The sequence below is a fragment of the Ciconia boyciana genome, chromosome 11 (assembly GCF_034638445.1).
Source record: "Ciconia boyciana chromosome 11, ASM3463844v1, whole genome shotgun sequence".
In the NCBI taxonomy this organism is placed as follows: Eukaryota; Metazoa; Chordata; class Aves; order Ciconiiformes; family Ciconiidae; genus Ciconia; species Ciconia boyciana.
In genome coordinates this window covers 2,715,574-2,738,328 of record NC_132944.1, presented here as the reverse complement: position 1 = coordinate 2,738,328, position 22,755 = coordinate 2,715,574, and the positions used below count along the sequence as shown (strand labels likewise).

Genomic DNA, 22,755 nt, shown 5'->3' with positions numbered 1-22,755 from the left:
CAGTCTGTGCCAACATGAAGTGGGATAAATGGCATAAAAATTCCAATTCATGGACAAAAATCACATGATTTGAGATATCAAATACCAAGCAGGAAAGTCACCGCAAATTACCCAATTCAACAAATCATCAAAACAAAAGAATCACAATACAGTACCACAGAATTAATCTGCAGATGTTGTCAGCTGCCTAGTTTGGGTATTACTTCACAGCATACTATACATTGTAAGACAAATGATATCCTTAAAATTGTGAAATTCCCCAGAAATTAAATCCCTGTGAAACAGTTAGACTACAATCTTAGAAGTATGTAATTTAAGGCAGATTTACTTCACTTACTTGACCAAAGAAAATGAATTAGTCCATTCAGACTCCTCAGTAGTAAATCTTTGGTTCATGAAAAAAGCTATCCTAAGAAGCAGTCACAAATTATATTTCTTTATATAATCGCTAAGTATTTCTATAACCCCCACTCAAAGAAACAAAAAAATCCCTTATGTAAAAACATCATTTTGTACCACGACTTTATTTCTGGATTGCAGTTTCTATAAAAGATATGATTTAAGCTGTGCTTAAATAAGATGTAATTCTGGGAAGTAGTATGCCAAATGCTGTAAACAAAGTCACAGTAGTCTGTATTTCCTTTGTAGTATATAAAACAGGCCTACCTGGAGAGCATAATAAAACAGCAAACTACAGGAACAACAAAAAATTAAGTATTAATGAGAACAGCCTAATCATAAAATGCTGCTATGAAATTAGATCTTGGAAATTTTTTTACTATAATTGATAGATTTCTTTCAGCAGCCAGCTTACTGATTCACTTATCCGACACATATTTTACTGAATTTCTCGTAATATGACAAAAAGCTAATTTAGTAGAAACCAAAAAAGTCACATACACATGTACAGAAAAATTGGCAAAAGGCTGCTCTCATCCATTTACAAAACATATGAAAAGCACTTACTCCTGGAACCAAGCTCTGGCTACCACTGTGCAGAGGTATGTATGCCAGAAAACCCATGGCCAAAAACAAAATACAGTGATTAAATTGACTATTCTGTTCTGGCTCCTCCATCTGACCATGCCTGCCAATGAGGGACACATTATGCTCGACATTGCAAGCAAGAACATAAAATAGTGACCTCTGCATTCAATCATCTCCACCCATTTTCTCCTCTTCTTTCGTTCAAAAGACTGCACAAAGAAAAGAATTTAAGTACAGTGATATTGCTTGCAGAGTGCAAGCGTGCTTGCTTGACGTTCCTTTCAAAAGCACATATTGTTAATCAGAGCTGAGTAGCACAGCCTAAAGCAGATTTCAACTTAACAGGTCTTGAAAATACGGTATTATATACAAAGACCAAATAGTGACAGGCAGAAAATGGCAAAATTGCCTCCCCAAACCTAACTGTAACTGTATTTGCTCCTTCAAATGTACTGTGAAAAACTGACATCATCTTCTATTCTCTCTCATCATACTGTAAAGGATAGCTGTACAAAATAGCATATGCATACTCTCTGTATATAAATTGACTTATACGGATAACTGTTTCAGTTCTACAAACTACTTCATAAACGTAAGAGAACTAAAAAGTCTCTGCTGACCACTTAAGCTATGACTGAAATAAATTCTTGTCACTTTGCTAACCAGGTACCAACTGAAAGAGTCTCCTTTTAATACATTTTTGGTGTTGAGTTAAAAAAAAAAAAACAAAAAAAATAACCAAAACCCAAAAAACCAACCCACCCTGAAAAAGGGATCTTGGTAAGGAGGCAAGAAATTGATGGCATGGAAAGAAGAAGGGCACTAGGTATGCCACAAAGAAAGCAGGATGGAATAAATGTTAATGCTCCAGTCTGGCAGAGCTCCTTAATATTTCCTCTGACAAATTTAAATTTTCACACCTCTCAGTTGTGACTGTGGGGCTGTGTTCAGTTCCAACCCAACAATGAACTCAGGCTTAGGTCTAACTGTAGAGGATGAGACTACTTCGTAAATTTGCAGATCTCCCTTTAAGATAATGTCCCATTTAGCTAACTCTTGCAGCACCTGTCTGAGCTGAAAGTCTAAAAAAATGTTCCTTTCTTCTCCTTAGAGTACCTGTACTCACGTAAACTATGGCTAAAAAAAGATTCCAATTATCTGGCAGACAAGATTTAAATGCAATCAATGCTAAACTACTCTAATCTCCAGATAAATAGCACCAGGGATGTCTACAATACTTGTTCACATCAATGTCAAAAAAGGATTTCCCTCAGTTCAACACTGAGGACGGGTTTTTTGCTCAGGAAGCAAGGTTGCTCCCAAAGAACACTCCTTTCTGAGCCTTTTTGCCAGCTCTCCCAGGAAAAAACCTGTATCAAACATTTAAAGTCAGTTAAGAGGGACTAAAAATGAACACAAGTTATCATTTTATGTTTGCTCAAGGCATTACAGAGGCTCATCTAGAAGAAAGGCAAGCTGCTGAGCTAAGCAGAGCTACCGAGTTCGTCCAAGTACAGAAAGCAGCACTTGTCTTAATATGGCGCTGTACGTGGGCACCCAGCCCGGCCGAGTAACGCGGGGTTTGGTACGCAAGCAAGATCTAAAGTAATTACAAAACAGTGGACTGTCCTACACAGACACATCATCCCTCTCTGGCTAGCCTTGTCCCATGACTGTATGTGGACAGATAGGCACAATCCCTGCTCAGGTAAAAGCCACGACAGTCAATATGGTGGTACATAAAGGAAACCGTCAAAAGAGCACAAACAGCCCCGTGTTAGATATTTCAAAACTGACAATAATACCTCGCTGAATAAGCCGACGAAGGTACAACCGCTAAACTCCTCAGCCTAATTGTACATCCTAAATAGAAAGGTACAGGTTACTTTCATTTGGTGCAGAACAGCATGACCCACCAAGGACATCCTGAGCACAGGAGTGGGTAAAAGAGAAAGGAAGACAAAGGGAGAAGCATCATTTACATTTTCTGCAGAAAACAGCAAATTTCAGGTTCTTCTATTTGCTTAGAAAACATGACATTAGTATTTACTGGTCAGCAAAAGAGGTATGATCCATTTAATTCCCTGGCAAAACATACTGCATTGTAAGTACTGCCAGTAGTTCTGGTGTATCCCGACACCATACTCCATGTATAGTAATACTGAAATTTAGTCATTTAAGCTTCTTCAGTGCTAGGTAATGTTTTCTCCTCCATGCAGCTGAAATCTCTAAAGATTGTAGGTGAGTGTCTGTGGGCTAGACCCTTGGAGAGAGGTGAAGTTCCACCAGTCTTGGTGCCTCAAGAGAAGACACTGTCATTTTCACCTTGTAACCTGGCTGGAATGTGATGGGACACATACACTTGAGAAAGCAGGAAACGAAGACCATGCTGATGGGTACGGTAATTCATAATACAGAAAATAATTCCAGAATATGGAATTAAAACTACCACCATGCAAAGTTTAAATAATAAACATATCATCAGAATTCAGCTTCCTTTAATTTATTTGCAAAACTACTATACAGCATTCTCTCACATTTCTGGTAAGCAGATTTTAAGAGCTGTCAGATAAAAACATTTTCTTTTATCAGTGTGATAATGTGATTTTATTAAAAATGTAAAAATGCTATCAATAAAAAACTGTGAATGAAATACAACTGTAAGTCAACATGTTGAAGACGTTGCTTTCCAAAACAATGGTGGTTTCCAGATCTAGGTGTTCTTTCTTTTGTCACCCAGCTAAATGACTTACTGTGTGACATAAAAGACGGGAAAGCTGAACTGATCAAAGACTAGCCTGTCTTTTAGCAGAAACAATCAAAGCTAGAAGACCTGCCATCTATTTCAAAAGTAAACCAAAGTCACAGCAAGGTCACAACAGAAAAAATTGTTAGATTGGGTGCTTAAGCAGTATTTCAGCATACTAAATACCACCTTGTGACTATGTATTTTCATGCAATGGCAAAGAGAGACAAATAGGAAACTCAGTTTGTGAAAGCTCAGATTTGAATAATACCTCCTAAGCAGACAGACAACATTTGCTGCGCTCCCTCTGGTTTTTTTTAGATCCTGTTTCTGTTAGTGGACAGCAATGTAGATACTCAGGTCTGAAACGATACCTTCTGCTCCAATAGCTGGTATTTCATGGATATGATCCTGTGACATAAATTAAACTCTAGACTATTGCACTGGGTAATCAATGCCCCTTGTGGATACGAGCACAGTCAGTATGTTCTAAGACAACAATGCTTAAAACATTAATTTCAAAATGTTTACTTATAATGGGGTCATACTCAAATTAAATCCAATTGTGCACTGTTTCTTTCATAAGGATTTGAAGCAAAAGGTGCTATGCAAAGGTAAAAAAAAAAATATTCCACTTATTTAAACTGGAGCCTATTTTTAGATATACTGCAAGCTTTTATTGTAGTTTACTATAAACATGCCCTGAAAACCTTTTCTCACACTATTCTCCTTTGCTACATGTGGAAAAATTCAGAGCATCAATAAAATGAACTTTCTAAAAGAGCCGCGAAATCTGATATTGCACTCTCAAGCAATGTTTCTTTTATTCTCATTTTATTTTTCCCCAAATTCCCTACCTGGAAGCTAGAAGGCCCTCGAGAGAGGATATAAATGCTGTATTTTTAAAATATAAACACAAAAGCAAATGTATTCAAAATGTTAGTAAAAGATATGCACGCATGGGTGACTCCCTTCGGAATGGATATGGAAAAAAGTAGGGTCACTGTTTAGACCACTGTACTGTGTGCAAGTCCTGCAAAGCTTAGTGCTGAGTTCCCTGATTGTATTCCTATTAGTAGCATACAAGTGACCTCAAAGTGGTAAGTTAAAAAAAGAAAAAAAAAAAAGGCAATCATACAAAGCAAAGGAGTCTTTGCTACTGCATTTTCCCCATATGGCATGTGGCCACACAGTCAAATAGCAGAAGCTGCCGCCACAGGGCAGGACGAGAGGGGATTGGAGGCAAGCCTTAATCATCGCGTGGACACGGACACAACTAGGAGCTGCTGCCACCTTCATGGTCACCAACACAATAATCTCTTCCTAAACTGAGATGAACGAGCAAATTACATTTGGCCTAATGAACACAGGAAAACCTTCATTCAGTTTTGGTTTTCTGCTACCTGATTGCAGCCTGTCTGAAATGGACTCACGTATTTAAGGAACACAGAGTCCCTTCAACCAAGCTGGAGAGAATATTGAAGACTTTAACCCACAGAGTGTCAGAACAATTCCAACCCATCTCCCACAAAGAATCCATTGTAAAGAACAAGAGCCCTTTGTCCTTCAAAATGGGTTCCAAAATCCCTTCTACAGAGGGAAAGCAAGAGAGCAATGACAACTGTGTAGGGCAGTCAAGCACTCTGAATCCAACAGCAAACTACATGAGCCATTCAGATGAAAACAAGATAGTCTTTTGATCATGCTATTTACATAGAAAATGAGGAGGACGTGTCAGCTTGCCAATTCCTTATGTGCAGGGTTTTACTGCAACTCATGGCAGTAGGCTGAGATATGACCCAGCCAGTGCCTCAGCCAGTAGAAGAGAATGAATTCAAGCTCATCATAAGCACTACAAGGCTGGATAATATAGATACTTCAACCCACTGGCTTTGTAGTATTCTGAGAGACAACCCAATAGTCTTCCTCAGCTGCTGCTCACATGTAGTGTTTTAATAACCAAAAACTTGTGAAGGCTTCATCTTCTAGAAAAGCCCAGAGAACAGTGTGGCTCATGAGATGGAGAGGAAAGGATGCCATAGAATTCCTCCAGGGTTACAGGTGCTGGTATAAAGAAACATACATAAAATCTCCAAAACATTACCATTGTTCCTGAAAGGATTCTCTCTAAAACAAACAGACAAACAGGCACACACCAGCACTAAGGAAAAGATAAAATTAATTTTGTTCCTCTGACATAGCAGTTTATAGTCTTGGGTTCATGACAAGCAACTAAGATAAGTAATTTTAGTGGGGAATAAAACCCTCACTATGAAGAGATCCACAGAAAAATTTTAGGTAACCACAGAGTACAAGAGCTTGAAAATCGTTGTTCCACTAGAAGATTCAGTTGTGAAAAACGTGGTACCAGAGTACATTATGAATTCCTCCTCAAAAGGACTGAAGATGATGGATCTGAATTAACGTTCCTACCCACTCCAATAGCCAGCACTACTATGCAGTGGCTGAGATTGCTAGAGGTTGTCAGATTCAGAGAGATAAAAGGGAGACAACCCTATGGTGCTAACGGATAGATGGGAGCACTGTCTAAATCATAGCTGCACTGTTTATCTCACAAGAAGGAGGGTGGTTTATGGGGCCAAGTTGTAGGGTCACTTAAAATAAATGTTCCCTCCAAGGGGAAGCTAAGGCAGGCAAGATAGAGGGAAGGATTGTGTTTGCTACCAAGAGATTACATGCTGCCTGGACAGCCTTTCTCACAGTTTTCTGGGCACTGAGGGCAGGTTTTCCAGAACTCTTGGAAAAGCAAGGAACAAGCAGAAATTAATATTTCTGAAGTTATCTTGAGAGTCATGGGATTGGAATGGGTGAGCAGTACCAAAGTCACACTCTACTTCTCAAAGACCTTTAATTAGGGCTTTGTCTTCCTCCCCCTATGCCTACTAGTCTTTAGCTGAATCTCCCTTTTATTAAACTTAACTCCAGGCCCTTTGTTCATGTATTTCAAAGCTGCAGAAGCAACTCATTCCTGACAAAAGACAGAAAAGACAGGGAAGCGCAGACGGGTTGATAAAACGAAGGCAACAAAAAATGTCAGTTGTATGCCTGTGACCCACCATTCACATGATACTAGCTCCACAGGATCCAGAAATTAAATCTCTCACTACATTACTATGATATCACTCCCTAGTTAATTATCTGTTAAATCCCCATTTTCCTTGAATGATGTACATCCTAAACATTTCTGCAGATCTCTACCCACCACCACACATTAAAGATGTTCCACCCCATAATTAAGCAGGCACTCTATTAAATACCATTGTGAAGTTTTTAATGGAACCAAAGAGCCACTTCAGGGCAGTGAGACAATGCATTAATTAAAAAGGTTTGGAAGCACTATTTTAGGTCATAAACGAGTTATCAGCTTGCCTGTTGCTGAGCCATGCATTGCATGACCACAGTTGGACTGCTATTTAATTGAAGTTTCTTATCCCAACTCATCTTCTGAAGAGAATATAAAATTAACTGCCGGCATCAGCAGGCACATTCCTTTTATGCAACTCAATAGGCCTCAAATATAAAAGAACAGACCTGCAGAGGTCCTGCGGCTCAAATAGGGGAACTTAAAATTCTTCCATCCCACTATTCTTTGTAAGAGCTTATTCCTTGTATCAGCTAAAAAGACTCAACTACTTCCACCGAAACAGATTTCATAATCTCAGTTTAGAAGGGGTCCACTATAGACGAACCAAAGTCACAACAGATCTTAGTCCAAAAGCTCCTGTTCCCTCCATGACTGCTGACCAGAAAGCAAGTATCTTGTCCATATATCATCAGTCCAAGTTTCAAAGATCAGAGTTTTATCTGCTTAGCTAATTAATTACAATTTTTATTTGCACATCTCAAAACAAAGAGGTTTACTAACAGATCACAGTAAGGCTTAACAGCTATGGCAAAGTATTACCATCAAGGCACTTTGAATGTTGCTGTCATTGTAATTTAACCAATTACAGCTTTTTTTCCCCCCTCTGCAAATAAGGATAACGTTCACTACTTATTTCACGGGAGCAGCTGAAGGTTGAATTAACTAGGCTTCTGTGAGGACTAGGATTCTGCTGAGAGGATTAAATACATATATATATATATATATATATACACGAATACATTGCAATGAGTATTAAACGGTTTGTTATCATACTCGCTTCTAAATGGATTAATTGAGAAACACTTGAAACCTAGTAGGGTGGTGGTCAATTTACTGTACTACAAAGAAAAACTCAGTACATCCACAGATTAGCTGTTAAAGCTAGCATAATGTACCTCAAAGCAGCTCCAGTCTTAGAAATTAGGACTTTTAAGGATTTTTAAAGGAAGAGAACTTAATTTTTTTTGCTGATGAGCTAAGTTAGATACATTTATTACAAAACATTGATAAGAGAAGCTTTTTCTACAGGAGAAAAACTAGTCAAGAAGCTGTAAACATCATTGCTAATGCTGGAATTCCTATTTTTGACACCTTTGGTAAATAGCTCAGTATGATGCCTACAGCAAGACAAGAGCAAAGTGTTCACCTCTTCAACTGTAGCCACTGGTTTTAGAGTGTTCAGCAGGAAAAGTGTGCACGTCAGCACTCTCCCAGCTGGCTCTATGAGATTTAATTTACGCCAACCACAGAGTGACTGCGATAGCTCTCCGAGATGCCACAGCATGAAAACTGAAGGGTGGGGGTTAAACAAGCAGCAATGCACACCAGATGTCTGAGGAGGACAGCTAAAAGATCCAGAGCACAAGGAAGCTTATTAAAAAAAAAAATCCCCTTCAATGCCATAAATATTTATACTAAATCCAAGAAACTGGCTGAGTTCAAACTTGTCCTATATGAATCACACAGCACTTCTCTCACCCCATCTTCATTTAATGTGTTCAGTATAAAACCACCATTAGGTGCCATAGTTATATCAACTTTTTTTTTCTATATGCTGAGTACTTTTTGTAGAGCTCCTGCTTTGGAACAGATTACTTTCCAAAGAATATAAACAGAACAACTAAATAGTCTTATTTTACTTGGCTACCTCTTGTGTGGCATTTATTGGTCTTCCTAGATAATTTAGATTCATAGGAATAGTTTCCTTTTGACTGGACAACTTTGGTTTTCTTCATACAGCCATTTAATTACAATTAGCAATGCATTACAGTGAAAACAACTCTAATTTCATAATTTGGAGCCAAGAAACAGTAATTTTCTGAAACGTTCTGCTCTGAAAGTGTCAAAACCTGCTAATCTTATAAATATCTCAATTTACTTTCAGAAGTGAGACACACTAAACATTAACAATCAAGTAACAGAATTGGAAGTCACAACACCATCTCTAAAGTGCAACCAGAGTGTGCTAATGCCATTTTTAAAACAAGTAAATACTCATTCCCAAAAAGACAACAGCTATTCCAAAAGATCCACTTCGCAGCTTTGGTTTTCACTCTTCTTACACAAAGGATTGCTGGGCTGGGCACTTCGTAGATGGTAACTACAAAGGCTATTGCCAATCTGCTGTTCTGTGATGTTTGGTGAAAATAAAACAATAAATATTTCAATATTGGCTTATATTCCCATACAGCAGTGCCATTCCTATCCTGGGCAAAAAAGATAGGCTCGTCTACTAAATCTCTCTTACTTCTAACTACAACCCATGTTTAAAGGCAAAAAACCTATTTCTGCATGCTGAGGAATAAATATTAAGTCTTGCAAACCAGGGAGGTGTAATGCTGAGTGGTTTCCATGCCTGCCCTGTCAAATGGGTTTCCAGGAAAAACTACTGCTTTTTAAACACAGCTGGTTCCAAACTTTTCCTGGGAGAGCAAATATATTTCCTGGAACCTGCTAGCAACGTTTGGAAGAACAGGAGGAAAGTTATACACTACAATGCTTGATTCTCATAGTTGACAAGGAACACTCCAAAATGATGAGGAGTGAAAAAGAACATGTCTTAAAATAATCAAAGATAGACTCTTGTAACAATGTGTATTATGAAAAGACAGGAGCCACATTTTTTGTGAAGGAACTGAGCTGGCGCCTACCTGCTGAAGGCATACTTTCTTTCCTCCTCCTATGCCACAAAGGCTATAACATTCCACTTTATCCGGATTATCCACTTCCATCCATGTACACTACATTGTGGATGATCTTCTCCTCCAAAATGAGGCACAAAGCGTCACATAACATTTTTGGAGGGAAAAGCTGGACTGCACCATGCACTACTATGTTTAAAAAGTTCTTGTTTTTAACACTAGCAACAACAAAGTTAAAAAGCAAAGAAAAAAAGAGAAGTGTTAATTTAAAAAATCTGACACCAAATGGTGCCATGAAACTTAGGCAAAGGAAACATTCTAAACTCCGTTTCACACTTTTGTCCCCCACACTCGTATTACTTTTTACCTGAGATTTTCAGGACTTGCATTTCTATTAAAACTAGATATCTAAAGATCTTTGATGAATGCTCACCACCTCACTCAACTTTCTCATGACTTCTTCTCAACTTTCTGGATGACTTTTTCTTTGGCTAGAACCAATGCTGTGGTGGTCCCAGGAACACCGTTACTTCAACTTCACCAAGGTTAAACAAGAAAAAGCTGTATGGAGCTCCTTCCTAACTAAAATGCTCCAAGCTTGCCTTACCTTAGAATCAGTGCCAAACTACTACCCCATGTTAAGAATAAAACTCTTCCAGTTCCATCAATCTGTAACACGAGGTTTACAAGTTGACAGAGATAATCCTAATTGAGATTAGGGTTAACTCTTAATTGAGATTTAACTCTCTAATTGAGATTAGGGTAACTCTTAAGAGCTCAACTGCCTGTTCAAAATTGCACTTGTGCTAGACGATCTATGGCTTCTCTTTCTGTCCCACCAAGACTCCTAAGACACCTGCCAGTACACAACAAGCTACATGCGCCACTACATCAGTTTGTAGAGATAGGCATGAGAATGTCAGCTCTTTCTTAAAAAAAGCTGTTAGATGAAGCACCAAGGGAAATCTACCTCCAGGAAATTAAAACTGTGCATCATGGCATTCATGGTGTATATGTTACTGCACCCACAGTCTTGGCATAGTGCTTACACACCAACATCTAGCCGTGCTGTATCACACGGTCAGTTCTCTTCCAAAGCGCATGGCTTTCACTGAAAGGGAAAGGGAACAATGACTCTGTGCGTCCAGCAATCATGCCATGCTGATTTGTAGAGTAATTTTCAGGGAGATGATACAGACTTCATGACGAAGAAAAAATTGGCTGGCTTTAAAAAAGAAATTAAAACCAAAACCACTCATGATTCCTTAACACTGAAAAAGTATAATACCATTTTTGTAAACACTCCTCCAGAAACTTGTATTCATCACTACCTCATACTATTATCAGTGAAAAATTATAGGCTCTGTCCTGCTGGATTATTGTTAGTGTAAACAACTTTGCTAAATTGCTTGGCACACTGTCTGCATGCAGCATGTTAAAACTCTGTAGTCTATCCAGCCAAAATCAAATATAAAGGCCCATCTGTATTAATCCTCAAGAAGAAATTAATAGACAACTGTTTTCATGCAAAGCAGATATTTAGAAAAGGCAAACCCAATACATATGGATGAACTTTTTCATTCATAATTTTAGATGCCACACAATGAAGACTGTTGTTTAAGCTTTATTTTTTCTCTAACAGTTCTCCATACAATACAGTGCATTGTTCAAACTGTGGAGCAATTTAAGCTTTTTCAATGTCTCCTAAAATCCCTGGATTTATATCCAAAGAGACCTGGCACTGTAACAAATTTGACTTGCGAGTAACAAGTTACAGCCTTTAAGCAAATTGCTCATTAACACAGAATTCAACTACTGCTACAAACCTCGCTACCTTTTATCTCAGAAAAAATGTGCTGCCCATCTTAGCTATTGAAAGTTGTGGGATAACCTACTATTGTATTTGGTTTTTTAATTTCCTTGTTTGAGTTCTCAGCACAAATGCTGAACTAGCATCAAGGGTGAGGAGAACAACAGAACTCCAGGGAAAAAAATGCTTAAGTATGACCTAAATCCATCTTGCCTTTGATGAATGAGGAAAATAAACTGAATTTTGATGTCAGTACTGAAAAGGATATTCCCAACTTCATGCTAGGAGGAAATGAGTAAGAGAAGCCCAGCTGTGAAGTTGGAGCTCTTTGTTTTTTCCTGAAGATAAAAGACACTGAAAAAGCAAAACCCACAGAATGTTCTATAAACGGGGAACATTCTGTAGGTGCACCTTAATTTACACAACTTTTAACAGAAATTCTACACTGCATTACAAATAAGAACACTGAATTCACCATGGAGATTTTTATCCCATTTATTATTCCACTAATTCTTAATAGAAGAATAGTGTTAAAGTCATTTTATATATTTAGAAACTAACCCAAACTTTGGAGTTAATAGGAGAAACTGATGTTACAAACCCAGAGTAAAATGCAAGGTCAGCAAAGAAAACTGATGGAAACTATTCTTTAGAACTTAAGAAAACACATTACATTTCATTAAAAAGCAAATGAAGTTAGCAGAATCTTTTTCAGGCTCCTCGTTTGATATCAAACATCTAAACTGGCCTTTTTGGGAAGGTATACATATATTCAAAATGCCTTGCAGTGCCCTAAGAAGATACATAGCTATGCAAGCTCAGTGCTGTAGCCAACTAACGCTTCATTGTTACAGGAAGTCAGTGAAATAATTATGTAATATGCCACTAACTAATGTAAGCTGTCCTGAAACCAAAAAGGGGTGTTCTTCTATAAATCTGGATCCAATTTTCTTCATTAAAAAAACCCAGTCTTCTGGACTGTCCAGAGAACTCTCTATAACTATTTTGAGTGCTCCAAGTCTCATAACATGCCTGGGGGATTTCTTAGCATCCTATTGCATTTCTTTATACCTTCCCCAGCACAGCAGTTCAAACCTTGAGAATGCAGTAATAACACAAAGCATTTGAAAACGGGGAGAGGAAGGAAGGCAGAAATCTGCCTTCCAACACACAACCATCTGTACGCTCCCTCAGATAAACAACAAAATGAAACAAATCTTCTGCTTGGAGACTGCACCTTCTCATACATATTCTATTGGAAACGAGAGCCGAGACTTGCCAGACTGCCCCTGCGCTAGTCAAAGAGCAGGATCACCTGTGATTCGTTTTGTTCAACTCTGAGCCCTCCTGCCATTACCTCACACACAAGGCTCTCGGAGAAAGAATATTCAGCTAAAGTTAAGTGAGTTTCCATTGCAAAACAAAATGCAGACGTTCTACCTCTGAATACGTGCCCGGAACAAGTGCTTGTCATTTGATAAGAAGCACTGGGAATGCCAGGCTGGTACAGAACGGTTCTGCTTCATGGCCTTTGCACCTCAGCGAGGACAACAGTCTCCCAAGAGTTTTCTGATGTCTCTGAGCTCATTAGGAAGAAAACAATGATAAGAAAGCACTACTCATTAAACTGGCCATTGTTGATCACTGGCAGCAAATGTTTGGTAGGAGGGTATCAGATGTATTCATGCTAACAATCAGCATCCAGATGCTGAGTCAACAATTCTCTAATTATTTCTTCTTTTCTTTCTTATTGCACCAAATATATTACAACAAATTGCTTGAAATGGTTGATCATTGCTAATATAACTGTCACTTGCCCACTGGCGAAGACTAAACATTCTCATTTGAATGATTTAAAAAATTTATTTCATGGGAGAGGGAGACAAAACTCAAATGTTCTCTTTATGCAACTTGTTAAAAAACCATCAAGTTGTTAAAATTAAGATTTTCCTCCAAAAACATCAATCAGAGTTGAGATTACCATGGGGCATCACGAGGAGCTCAAAGCTAGTAATAGTATTAAGAAAACACTCAAAAGGGCACAAATTATCAGTATAAAACACACAACCCTGAGGAAAGGAAATGGCTTTATTCTGTGGTTCAAAGTTACGGACCCCCATTCAAAAACCCTCTTACTTCCTCCTCGCTGGTTATAATCCTTTTGCTGGCTGTGGCTGTCTTAATTATATGAGTATGCAGAACTTTCCATCGTATTACAGAATCACAGAAGCACAGAAGTGTTGAGGCTAGAAGGCACCTCTGGAGATCCCCTAGTCCAAACCTCCTGCTCAAAAACAGGCTCAACTCAGGCAGGTTGCTCAGGGCCACATCCAGTCAGGTTTTGAGTATCTCCAAAGATGGAGACTCCACAACCTCTCCGGGCAACCTGTGCCAGTGTTAGCCCACCCTCACGGTAATTATTAAAAATAAAAAATAAAAAAGTAAATTCTTATGTTTGAGAAAACAGTCAACTTCAGTTAAGGTTCCATACTACAAAGCAGTCAGCCAAATCTGCAACACACTATTACTTCTTAACGGTTAACGGGAGAACTTCTAGATCTCCCACTTCCCCCACAACCTCAACAAAAGGACAACTTCTCTGTCCGTAAAGGAGATCCCACCTATATTAGTCACAATTCTACTTTCTTCCCCCAGATCTCCACTGAGTAAGCCAAAATCAGAAATATGGTTTATGAACTAAACAGCACTCTGTCAATAATGTTCCCATACTCACTGGAGCAGGATCATGAATGACACTACTTAGGAGCAGAATGAGCGTAAGACATAGCTGAGGTTTCCTGCACCTACCAGTCAAGGAAGACTAACCAAGTGCTGGCATTAACTCAGTAGCCTGAAGCTTGCAGGTAACAAATTGCTATCTGTAACTCTTGCTGGGCAAGAAAAAGCAGGACTCGTCTTGGGATGCAAATTATATTCTTCTACTCCATGTTGAACTAAAGGGCTGCCAAATGCACATGACCAAAGAACGTTTCCTATTTCTTATGTACCAATACATCTCTTATCCATAAGCTGCAGCTATAAATCAATGGCACATAGTTCCAGTGGCTTGTGCCAGGGGTGAAAGATTAAAACCACTAGTAAACCTCATAAAACGATAATGACACATTTCACCAGCATACCAATTATCTCAATAAGCAAAAGCAAGTGTTTTAAGAGAGATTCTAAAAGAATAAGGAACTAATCTCATTTATTTCCTGTGGCATATAGGTCCATAATGCTTTCCTCTGAAATTACAAACCTACTTTCACCTCATACAATCTATTTGTATCTTATCCTACATCTGCAAAAGTACTTTTCAGGAAGGCATCTATTTATAAGCAGTTCAAGTATGACCTTCAATAAATCCTGATTAATTGAGTTTGAAAGGGCACTTTGTTGTCAATATAGTTACTACCACAGCAGTGTCTTTGAAAAGACAAGATCCATCACTGCTGACACAACTCACTTATAAAATAAATACTATGGCAGAGGCATGGAAGATCTGTAGGCATCCCTAAAACACCCTTTGAGTTCACTGCAGATGTTGCCAGTGTTTATACTTTTTAAACCACTGGGATATAAACACCTCACTATAAACACCACTGAAGTTTTGCTTTTCTTTTCTTCATTTTGTGTGTGTTTATTTTAGTGTTAAAAACATTAACTTCCATAATAAGGGAAATAGCAACAGATGTTTAAACTAAACAAAGACTGCTATAGTACACTGTATTCCTTAAGCTGTTCTTTTGCTTTTGAACTATTAAAGCTAAGATCTGGTTAAATAATGATTATTGGAGAAGAGGGTGGGGAAAAAAGGGGATGGAAAGAATCTTCCATAAATATTAGGCATAATTATAATGAATTGAACTAATGAGCCAAAACTACAGTTTTTCTGCCTTAGTCAACAAAACACTCAGGGAACATGTACCACATAAGTAAAATTTTATGCAAAACTTCATGGTCTTCATCAGAAGTTGTCAACTGCTTCCAAAGAATGCACTGGTTACTAGAGAGAGCAATGAAAAAGTTAAAGGATCCTGCAAGTTGTTCTTCCTTTTTTTTTTTTAAACTAGTTTTCTTGTAATGAAGGAAGCATGGGATACGAAAAAGCTTGAAAATTCAACTCTATTGAATCCCAGCTCTATATTATTCAGTACTGATGGGCAAGCTCAATCTTCCGTAAAAGAGCTTTATTCAAGCAAATACAGACATATTTGTGCAGGAAAGAAAAAGACAAGAAGAAAACCAAAATGAAACAGAGATATTAACAGTCCTACAGGGAGCCCCTCCACTTCCCGAAGGAAAGAAATGTGCCCACGCTGATTTAATGATAGAAAAGATGGTATTTTCCAAAGTGAGGTTCAGCTCCCTGTCTTCTGGCCTGGTCTTTTTCTGAAGAGGATGAATAGATAGCTCCTAGCCCTATGTATACTCCTTATTGTCTCTTCCCTGACAACTACAGCAAGTTTATTTTCCAAATGAACATGGAAAATGTTCCTGCTGAATCAGAAGAAAGATTTCTGCAATGCTTGTGTGTGGCTACAGCAAAAACAGTTCCACTGCCAAGCTGAATTAGCTCAGTGGTGCCTTTCTTTCCAGTCAAAGCCAAGCCATAACCACTTCTTCAAACTGCACGTAGATAAAACTCCATTAGAATTAAGAAACCGATTTCACCCTATTACCTCAGGCAGCTTCCAGAGAGGACCATGAATGCTCACAACACGACGAGCAAACGCCAGCCTGCGCTAACTGAAGTAAAACGCAGAGTCCGGCAAAGAGAGAAAAGCCCGACGTTTTCCCGCTAGCCGCCTCGCTCTTTCCCCAGGGGCCGGGAGCGCGGGGCGGCTCCTGGGAAGGGGGTGTGCAGGCCGGAGCCGGGCAGGCACCAGGCGCCGCGGCTCCGGGGCGCGGGCAGGGGAAGCGAACAATGGGCCGCCTGCGCTGCCGCCGGCCGCGCGGGAGCTGGGCAGCGGACCCCACCTCAGGGCTGCCGGCCCCCGCCTCAGGGCTGCGGCCCCCCGCCTCAGGGCCGCGGCCCCCCGCCTCAGGGCTGCCGGCCCCCCGCCTCAGGGCTGCCGGCCCCCCGCCTCAGGGCCGCGGCCGCCGCCCCCCGCCTCAGGGCCGCTGCCCCCCGCCTCAGGGCCGGAGGGGCAGCGCCCGCTCGCGGGGCCGGGTCACCAGCAGGAACGGGCCGCAAGTCCCACGCCCCCTCACAAACTGTTTCTCTGGCAGCTACAGAAATGAGGGACAAAACCTCTGCCCGCCGCAAAAGCAACGCGGTCCCTTAAACTGATCTAAGTAACGTTACCTTGAAGGAAAAAATGAAATTAACACTAAAAATCCTCTCGGTAGAAAAAGAACAGAAAAGTTAAACGAAAAGAAAAAAAATCCCTCCCCTAAACAAAGCCTTAGCAACAATACAGACTGCGAGGTGTCTCACAACCCACAGGGCAGATTCCCTTTCACGCTTGCAAACAACAGAAAACACACCCGACAGAAGTCGCTTGGTGAAAGGAAACCATTACCTTCGTAGCACAGAATGCCGATATTGTTGTTCATCTTGTCCAAGTATTGGTAGTTCAACAGGTCCATCTTCATAAATAGCATTTATCGGGCTAGCAAAAAAGACCAGCTTGTTTGCTTTCGCCCAGGTTCAGGGAGAAGGAAGCCAGGCAAATGGTGCCGAGCTCGCTCCCGGCTTCCCAAACTTCACTAGCGCAAGGCCCAGCCTTCAGCTAATCAAAACAAAGTATATTAAAGGAAAGTTGGAGGGATTAAGACGCACACACTCTCCCTTCCAAACTTCTGAAAACTAAAGTGTACTGTGTCCTCCCGTACAAAGACGACCGTCTAAAAACTTCCCAGGTCTTTTTCCAATTAAACAAAAAAAACCACAGAGGGGGGAAAAAAAAAGAAAGAAAACAGGCACAAGGGAAATTTCCTAGGACAAAGGCGCGCTCGTTCCGCTCACAGCCCGCTGCGAGCGCACTGCGCTGACATGCAGGCTATGCTTGGTATGACTCGTATGTAAACCGGCTTCCTCCCGCGGCCCGGCGGGCAGCACTGAGCATGCCCAGTGAATCCCTGGAGCTCCTCAAATGTCAGGGATATTTTCTGCACAAGATCAGCCCCTAAATGCACCGAGTGTTTGAAAGCGAGCGGCGGCGGCGAGCCTCTGCAGAAGGGGCCTGGGCACAAGGGGCCATGTCGGAGCCGCTCTTGACAGGAAGCAGCGCTGCCGCTGCCAGGGGGAAGGGGGGAGCGGGGGAGGGGAGGGGAGGGGGAGGAGGAGGGGGAGGGGGAGGAGGGGGAGGCGGCGGCGGCGGGGGGGGAAGCAGGGGCTGCCCGGCAGCAGAGGGGCCTCCTCCGGACACGGGGCGGGAGCCGGCCGAGGCACCGTGCAAGCGCTCCGCAGCAGCTTTTTGGTCGGCCTGCTGGGCAGGAGAACTGAGCTAAATTAACCTGTTCAGAATCAATTCTTTCTCTTAGACTTTTACTTAATTTCCCAGCGTGGCCTCAGACGTATCCCAGTACTGTCGCAGTGAAAAATAATGCTGTTTTACAGTCATGGAACAGAACAGAGCTCTGGCATGATAAAGACAATTAAAATTAAAGAAACGAGGTACAGCGGGTGTACCTGAATGCATATAGCCAGGTACTGTGCACGCACACACTGCTACAATTCAATCAGTCCACTAGTACATCTGATTCCTTTCCAGGGCTATTAGCAGTTAAACGTTCTGTGTTCTGGATTTCTAACAGCTGTTACAGCTCCAGTTGCGATGACACAAATGATGGAGATTTTTACAGCAGTTGCTCTCATCTCAGGATGTGGTCTGCCCTTCTGCAGCCCGAGCCTTGATCACAAAGACTCTGGCTGCTTATACAGATGTGCATGACTCATCATGAGAGGGCAGAACATCTGCATGGGTGTAAGCATGTGCTAACCTAATGGGCATCAGTTTGCATTTCCTGCGGCTGACCAGCACCTGAAGTCTGATTTGATAGATAAAGAGAAATAAATACTGGGGAAGTTTGGTCTAAGACAAACAAAAAAAGCTAACGGAGGCCTAATCTTCCCTCTGCCTCCCTCTGCCCTGGGGCTTGAAACATAACTCACCCCTGCCTTTCTGGGATGGAGAATTTTAACGGTACACACAAGAGCATACAGTCGGGGAGAATTAATAACAAACTTTCATTCCCACTTTGAGAATGTCTCCCCTCTGTTAGAGAAGGGGAAGATATTACATTCCAGAGGCAACTCATGGAGCGACATTTTGTCAAGGCATTTTGAAAAGTACTGCTTGCATGTTCTGGATATTTCAGTGAGACTAGGTGATTTAGTTAAAGTTACTACTGATAAATAGGAAGAAGAAACTTATCTCCAAGGAAGATTCCCTAGAACCCAAGTAAGGTTTCTCCTCACTTCAGATACAAAAAGTAGTCCTGTGCATTACCTACCTATGTGCTTCAACTGAAGGAGAATGTCCACTAACAGTGCTGAATTCCATACAGCAGGAAACAAATTACCTGAAAAGGATTCTGCATTGCTGGGAAGATGAAGGTCAAGAAGCCTTTTATTGATTATTTATATGCAAAAAGGGCACTCTTCTAACTGGAAGTGCTATTAATCTTTAAGATTTTAACATGGTGTAAAAACTTACGGGTACTTAACGCTGAGGTAACAGTACATTTCTTGGATGGTACCTAATAAAAAAGTTGCAGCTGGTTTTTTGCCTCACAGCATTTGTTACCACAAAAGTTGCAACCGCACATCTCCAGACCAAAGTAATGTGTGGTATTTTCTAGACAGAGAAATGTTTTTAATAGAGAAGAACATTATGATTTTTAAGCAGGGGGACTAGAAGTTTTACGTAGCAGATCATGTTGTGCATACTCAAATTCATTCTATACCAATGCTTGAGATTGAACCAGCCATTTAATAAAGGCATCAAGAGAAGTCTTAGTCCTTTAAGATATGAACTGCAATAAAAATCCATACCTACACCATGAACAAAAGAGAGGCATGGCTCTTCAGCATGAAATGCAAGTCTCTTATGTAAGTATGCCACAGCTTTTGGGGAAAATATTTGATATGTACAGTTTTTAATCTAGAGAGCATCCCTGAATTTACACGAATACAGCACATTTTATGGATGCTTGGAAGGATGAGAAGAGGTAAGTATTTAATTTTTCCAATTTAAAATACTTAATTTTTTGCAGGAAGTGCAGGTGATGAAGAAAAGAAAGCAGTATTCTAAACTTATTTAGAGCAGTGGTCTACAAGACAGGGTATGCACATAATGGGGCAGGCCTTATAATTCAAAGACCAATATAAATTCCCCTCTGTATTCAAAGATACATGTTGCTTTGGAAAAACAAGGTTGGGTATTGTCTACAAATCACTGACTGCTCAGTATTTCTGTCCAGACACTAATAAAGATGTTAAGTCTTCTTCATTGGACCAGTAGTCACTGGTCTACAGGTTTTTAAGACAGTAATGATCACTTTCTTATGTGAATGGCTTTCAGCAGTACAGTATAAACGATGATTAACACTTGTCAAATGTTGCATAATGAACAACTTAGATGCTTCACATTAAATAATAATAAACTGGTACCACACATTGGGAGCTTTATGAATTTCTAAATTAAAATATCTATACCGAAAGTAAGGCAATGCCTAGTGAAAGAATAGGGGGAAAAATCATCAATGTAAATGTATCTCAAGCATTCTAAAACCAAAATCCATTAATATGAACTCCTTCTTTGAAAGAAAACAACAGCTCAACAAATTCAAGTCCAGCAGACATTAACCTTAAATACTGACAGGCTCACTGTACTCTGCTCTCGACAGCAAAGAATTCCCAACTGCTTGATTCAAACTGCTGCTCATCAAACACTTCACCACTTTGAGATACCTTCCACTGAACCGAAATCAATAATCAATGCATCAGCGCCTTAGATGGAACATACACAGAAAACCAAGCTATTAACATCACCCCAGGACCTTTGCTAGTTCATTCTGTTCTTCTACATATTGCTAGTTGCAAGCACAGTTATGTGCTGCACTATCTCTGCTTCATATTAGCTAGAGTACTTCCTACACTTTTCTTCTCTAAGGCAGATCAATACCCTATCTATCTATAAAATGTTTAAAAAGCTGGCACTTTTAACACAACAGCATCCCCTAGAGGTAACTGAAAATCCACGTGTCTTTCTGAATCACTCTGGCCTTCACATCGAAGTACATTAGATTGGATTCTAATTATCCCACATAGCAGAGGAGATCGTTCAACCTCTCGGTGATCTTCTGATTCACTTTAATACGGAAAGCAAATTCAGTCTTAGCACAGAAGTATTGTGAGGCAAGGAAAGCAAATGACGGGGGAAAAAAAAAAAAGGCGGTTGTAATGAGTAGGTAGACCACCACTGTCAAAACCAGGAGGCTAAATATGCATTTTGACAGCTAGTCCCTGCACGAGGGTGGAGTTTGACAAGATTTCTGTGCTGCTCTTCTACAATTCTCACAATAAGAAAATACCAAAACTCTCCCTCTTGGAGAATACAGTGGTATTTCTACGAAAGCAGTGTGAAGCAACTGGTGCGGTGGACTCAACCGTCTACACTCCGTGTGTTTTCTCCAGATTAGCTTATGTCCAGTGAATGGACCAATGTCCCTGGGCAGCGGGAGCGCGCTGAGGGCACTCTTGCTGCGCTTCTTTTGCCTGAACAGAATCTAGGATACGGCCGAGACCTCTCTGCGATGCGGACCGAAGAAGAGCGATCGGGAGATTCACTCTGAAAGCCAACATCCGCCCCAACTAAAGCACTGATGTGGATGTGCCAATGGCTGATGAGAAGAACGGAGCATTTTTCAGATTTAAAAAAAGCTTGAGAAACTTACCTTTTCAAAGAGTTACAGTGCATGTTATGAGTGTAGTACGTTATTGTGTCACTGGTTCCTAAACGCTGATAAAACTTTTCCACTATAAAAATATATAGTCCTGGCTTATTTGAGCAATAATAGGACCTAATATAAAAATAAATCCTTACAATTGTGTATTATTTATTTACCTGAATTTTTGCAGGAAAAAAATGGCAATTCCTTAATATATCAAGTCCATAATATCAAATTTGACAGTAAGAGTTTATACGGCACTTATACTGAGCTGCCTTAGAACAAATGCTTTCAAGCAAGCTACAACGGAGCACTCCTTTCTGCCTTCTCTCTGCGGTCTCAGCCCTGCCCAGTCCTCTGCATCTCTGCCGCCCTCGTCCTCCCCTCGTCTCTCCTTACTCCCTTTTCTCCCATGCTTGCCGCTGCCTCGGGCAGCAGCGCTGAAGAGCCCGAGAAAATGGTTTTGGCGCAGTTTTACCAGCTTGGTCTACACTCATGCCACACAACGTTTTTTGGTGGGAAAACGCGCAACACTGGCTGAGAATCAACGCTGTAGAAGAACAAGGTGCAAGCCGTTCACTTGGGCACAACTGGAATGTCACCCTTGATCATCATCAGCAAAGAGGAACTATTTCTACAGTGACCAATTTTGCAACCGAGAGAAAAAATACAGACTTTATAGAGGTGAGACACACTCTGATGTGAAATACCATACAGTATTGCTCAGTATAATTCCACTTCTGAATGGACAAAAAAATCCATTGCAGGTCCTGAGGTCAGACAGGCATTTATGATATACCACCCGTTAGCTGATACCTCAATACGCGCCAAGGAGGAGGTGGAGCAATAAAGCAAGAGTATTTAGATACAGGTTTTACCTTTCTTCTTTAAGTAAAAAGTGAGCAAATTTTAGTTAATAGCTGCTAGGTGGCGATGTGCCTGAAGGAAAAGTACTGCTTTTCCTTTTCCACATACTCAACTGCAGAGTTGCTGCACTTACCACCTCGGTTTTTATTATGTCAGTTAGAATACATTTTACAGCAAAAAAGTAAACAAAAATTCTCATTTAAGCAAGATGCAGTGTTTGCTTTGAAATACATTCAGATATGACAAGGAAACACAGTTAAAATGTATTAAACATGCAGGAAGTTCAGAGACGCACGATAAGGAAAATTACTTTTAAAGTTTCTTGCGAACAACTACCTCAACAGCTGTGTCTCTGAGATCCCCATAGAATAATACATAACTAAACTCTTTGCTCAGTGAGTCAGATACCACAAAACGT

At 40.4% G+C, this 22,755-nt stretch overlaps 1 protein-coding gene across 2 annotated transcripts in view; it reads right to left on the bottom strand.

The window, feature by feature from the left end:
- VGLL4 (vestigial like family member 4) overlaps positions 1-22,755 on the bottom strand; it is a 95,919-nt gene that overhangs the window by 31,279 nt on the left and 41,885 nt on the right. Inside the window, exon 1 of one of the 2 annotated variants that reach the window (XM_072876201.1) lies at positions 17,096-17,748. The exons of the other annotated variant lie outside the window; for it this stretch is intronic. Within the exon in view, the coding sequence (XP_072732302.1) occupies positions 17,096-17,177 (82 nt within the window). The 5' untranslated portion in view covers positions 17,178-17,748. Of the gene's footprint in view, positions 1-17,095; positions 17,749-22,755 lie in introns of those variants that run through there. 2 annotated transcript variants of the gene reach the window in all.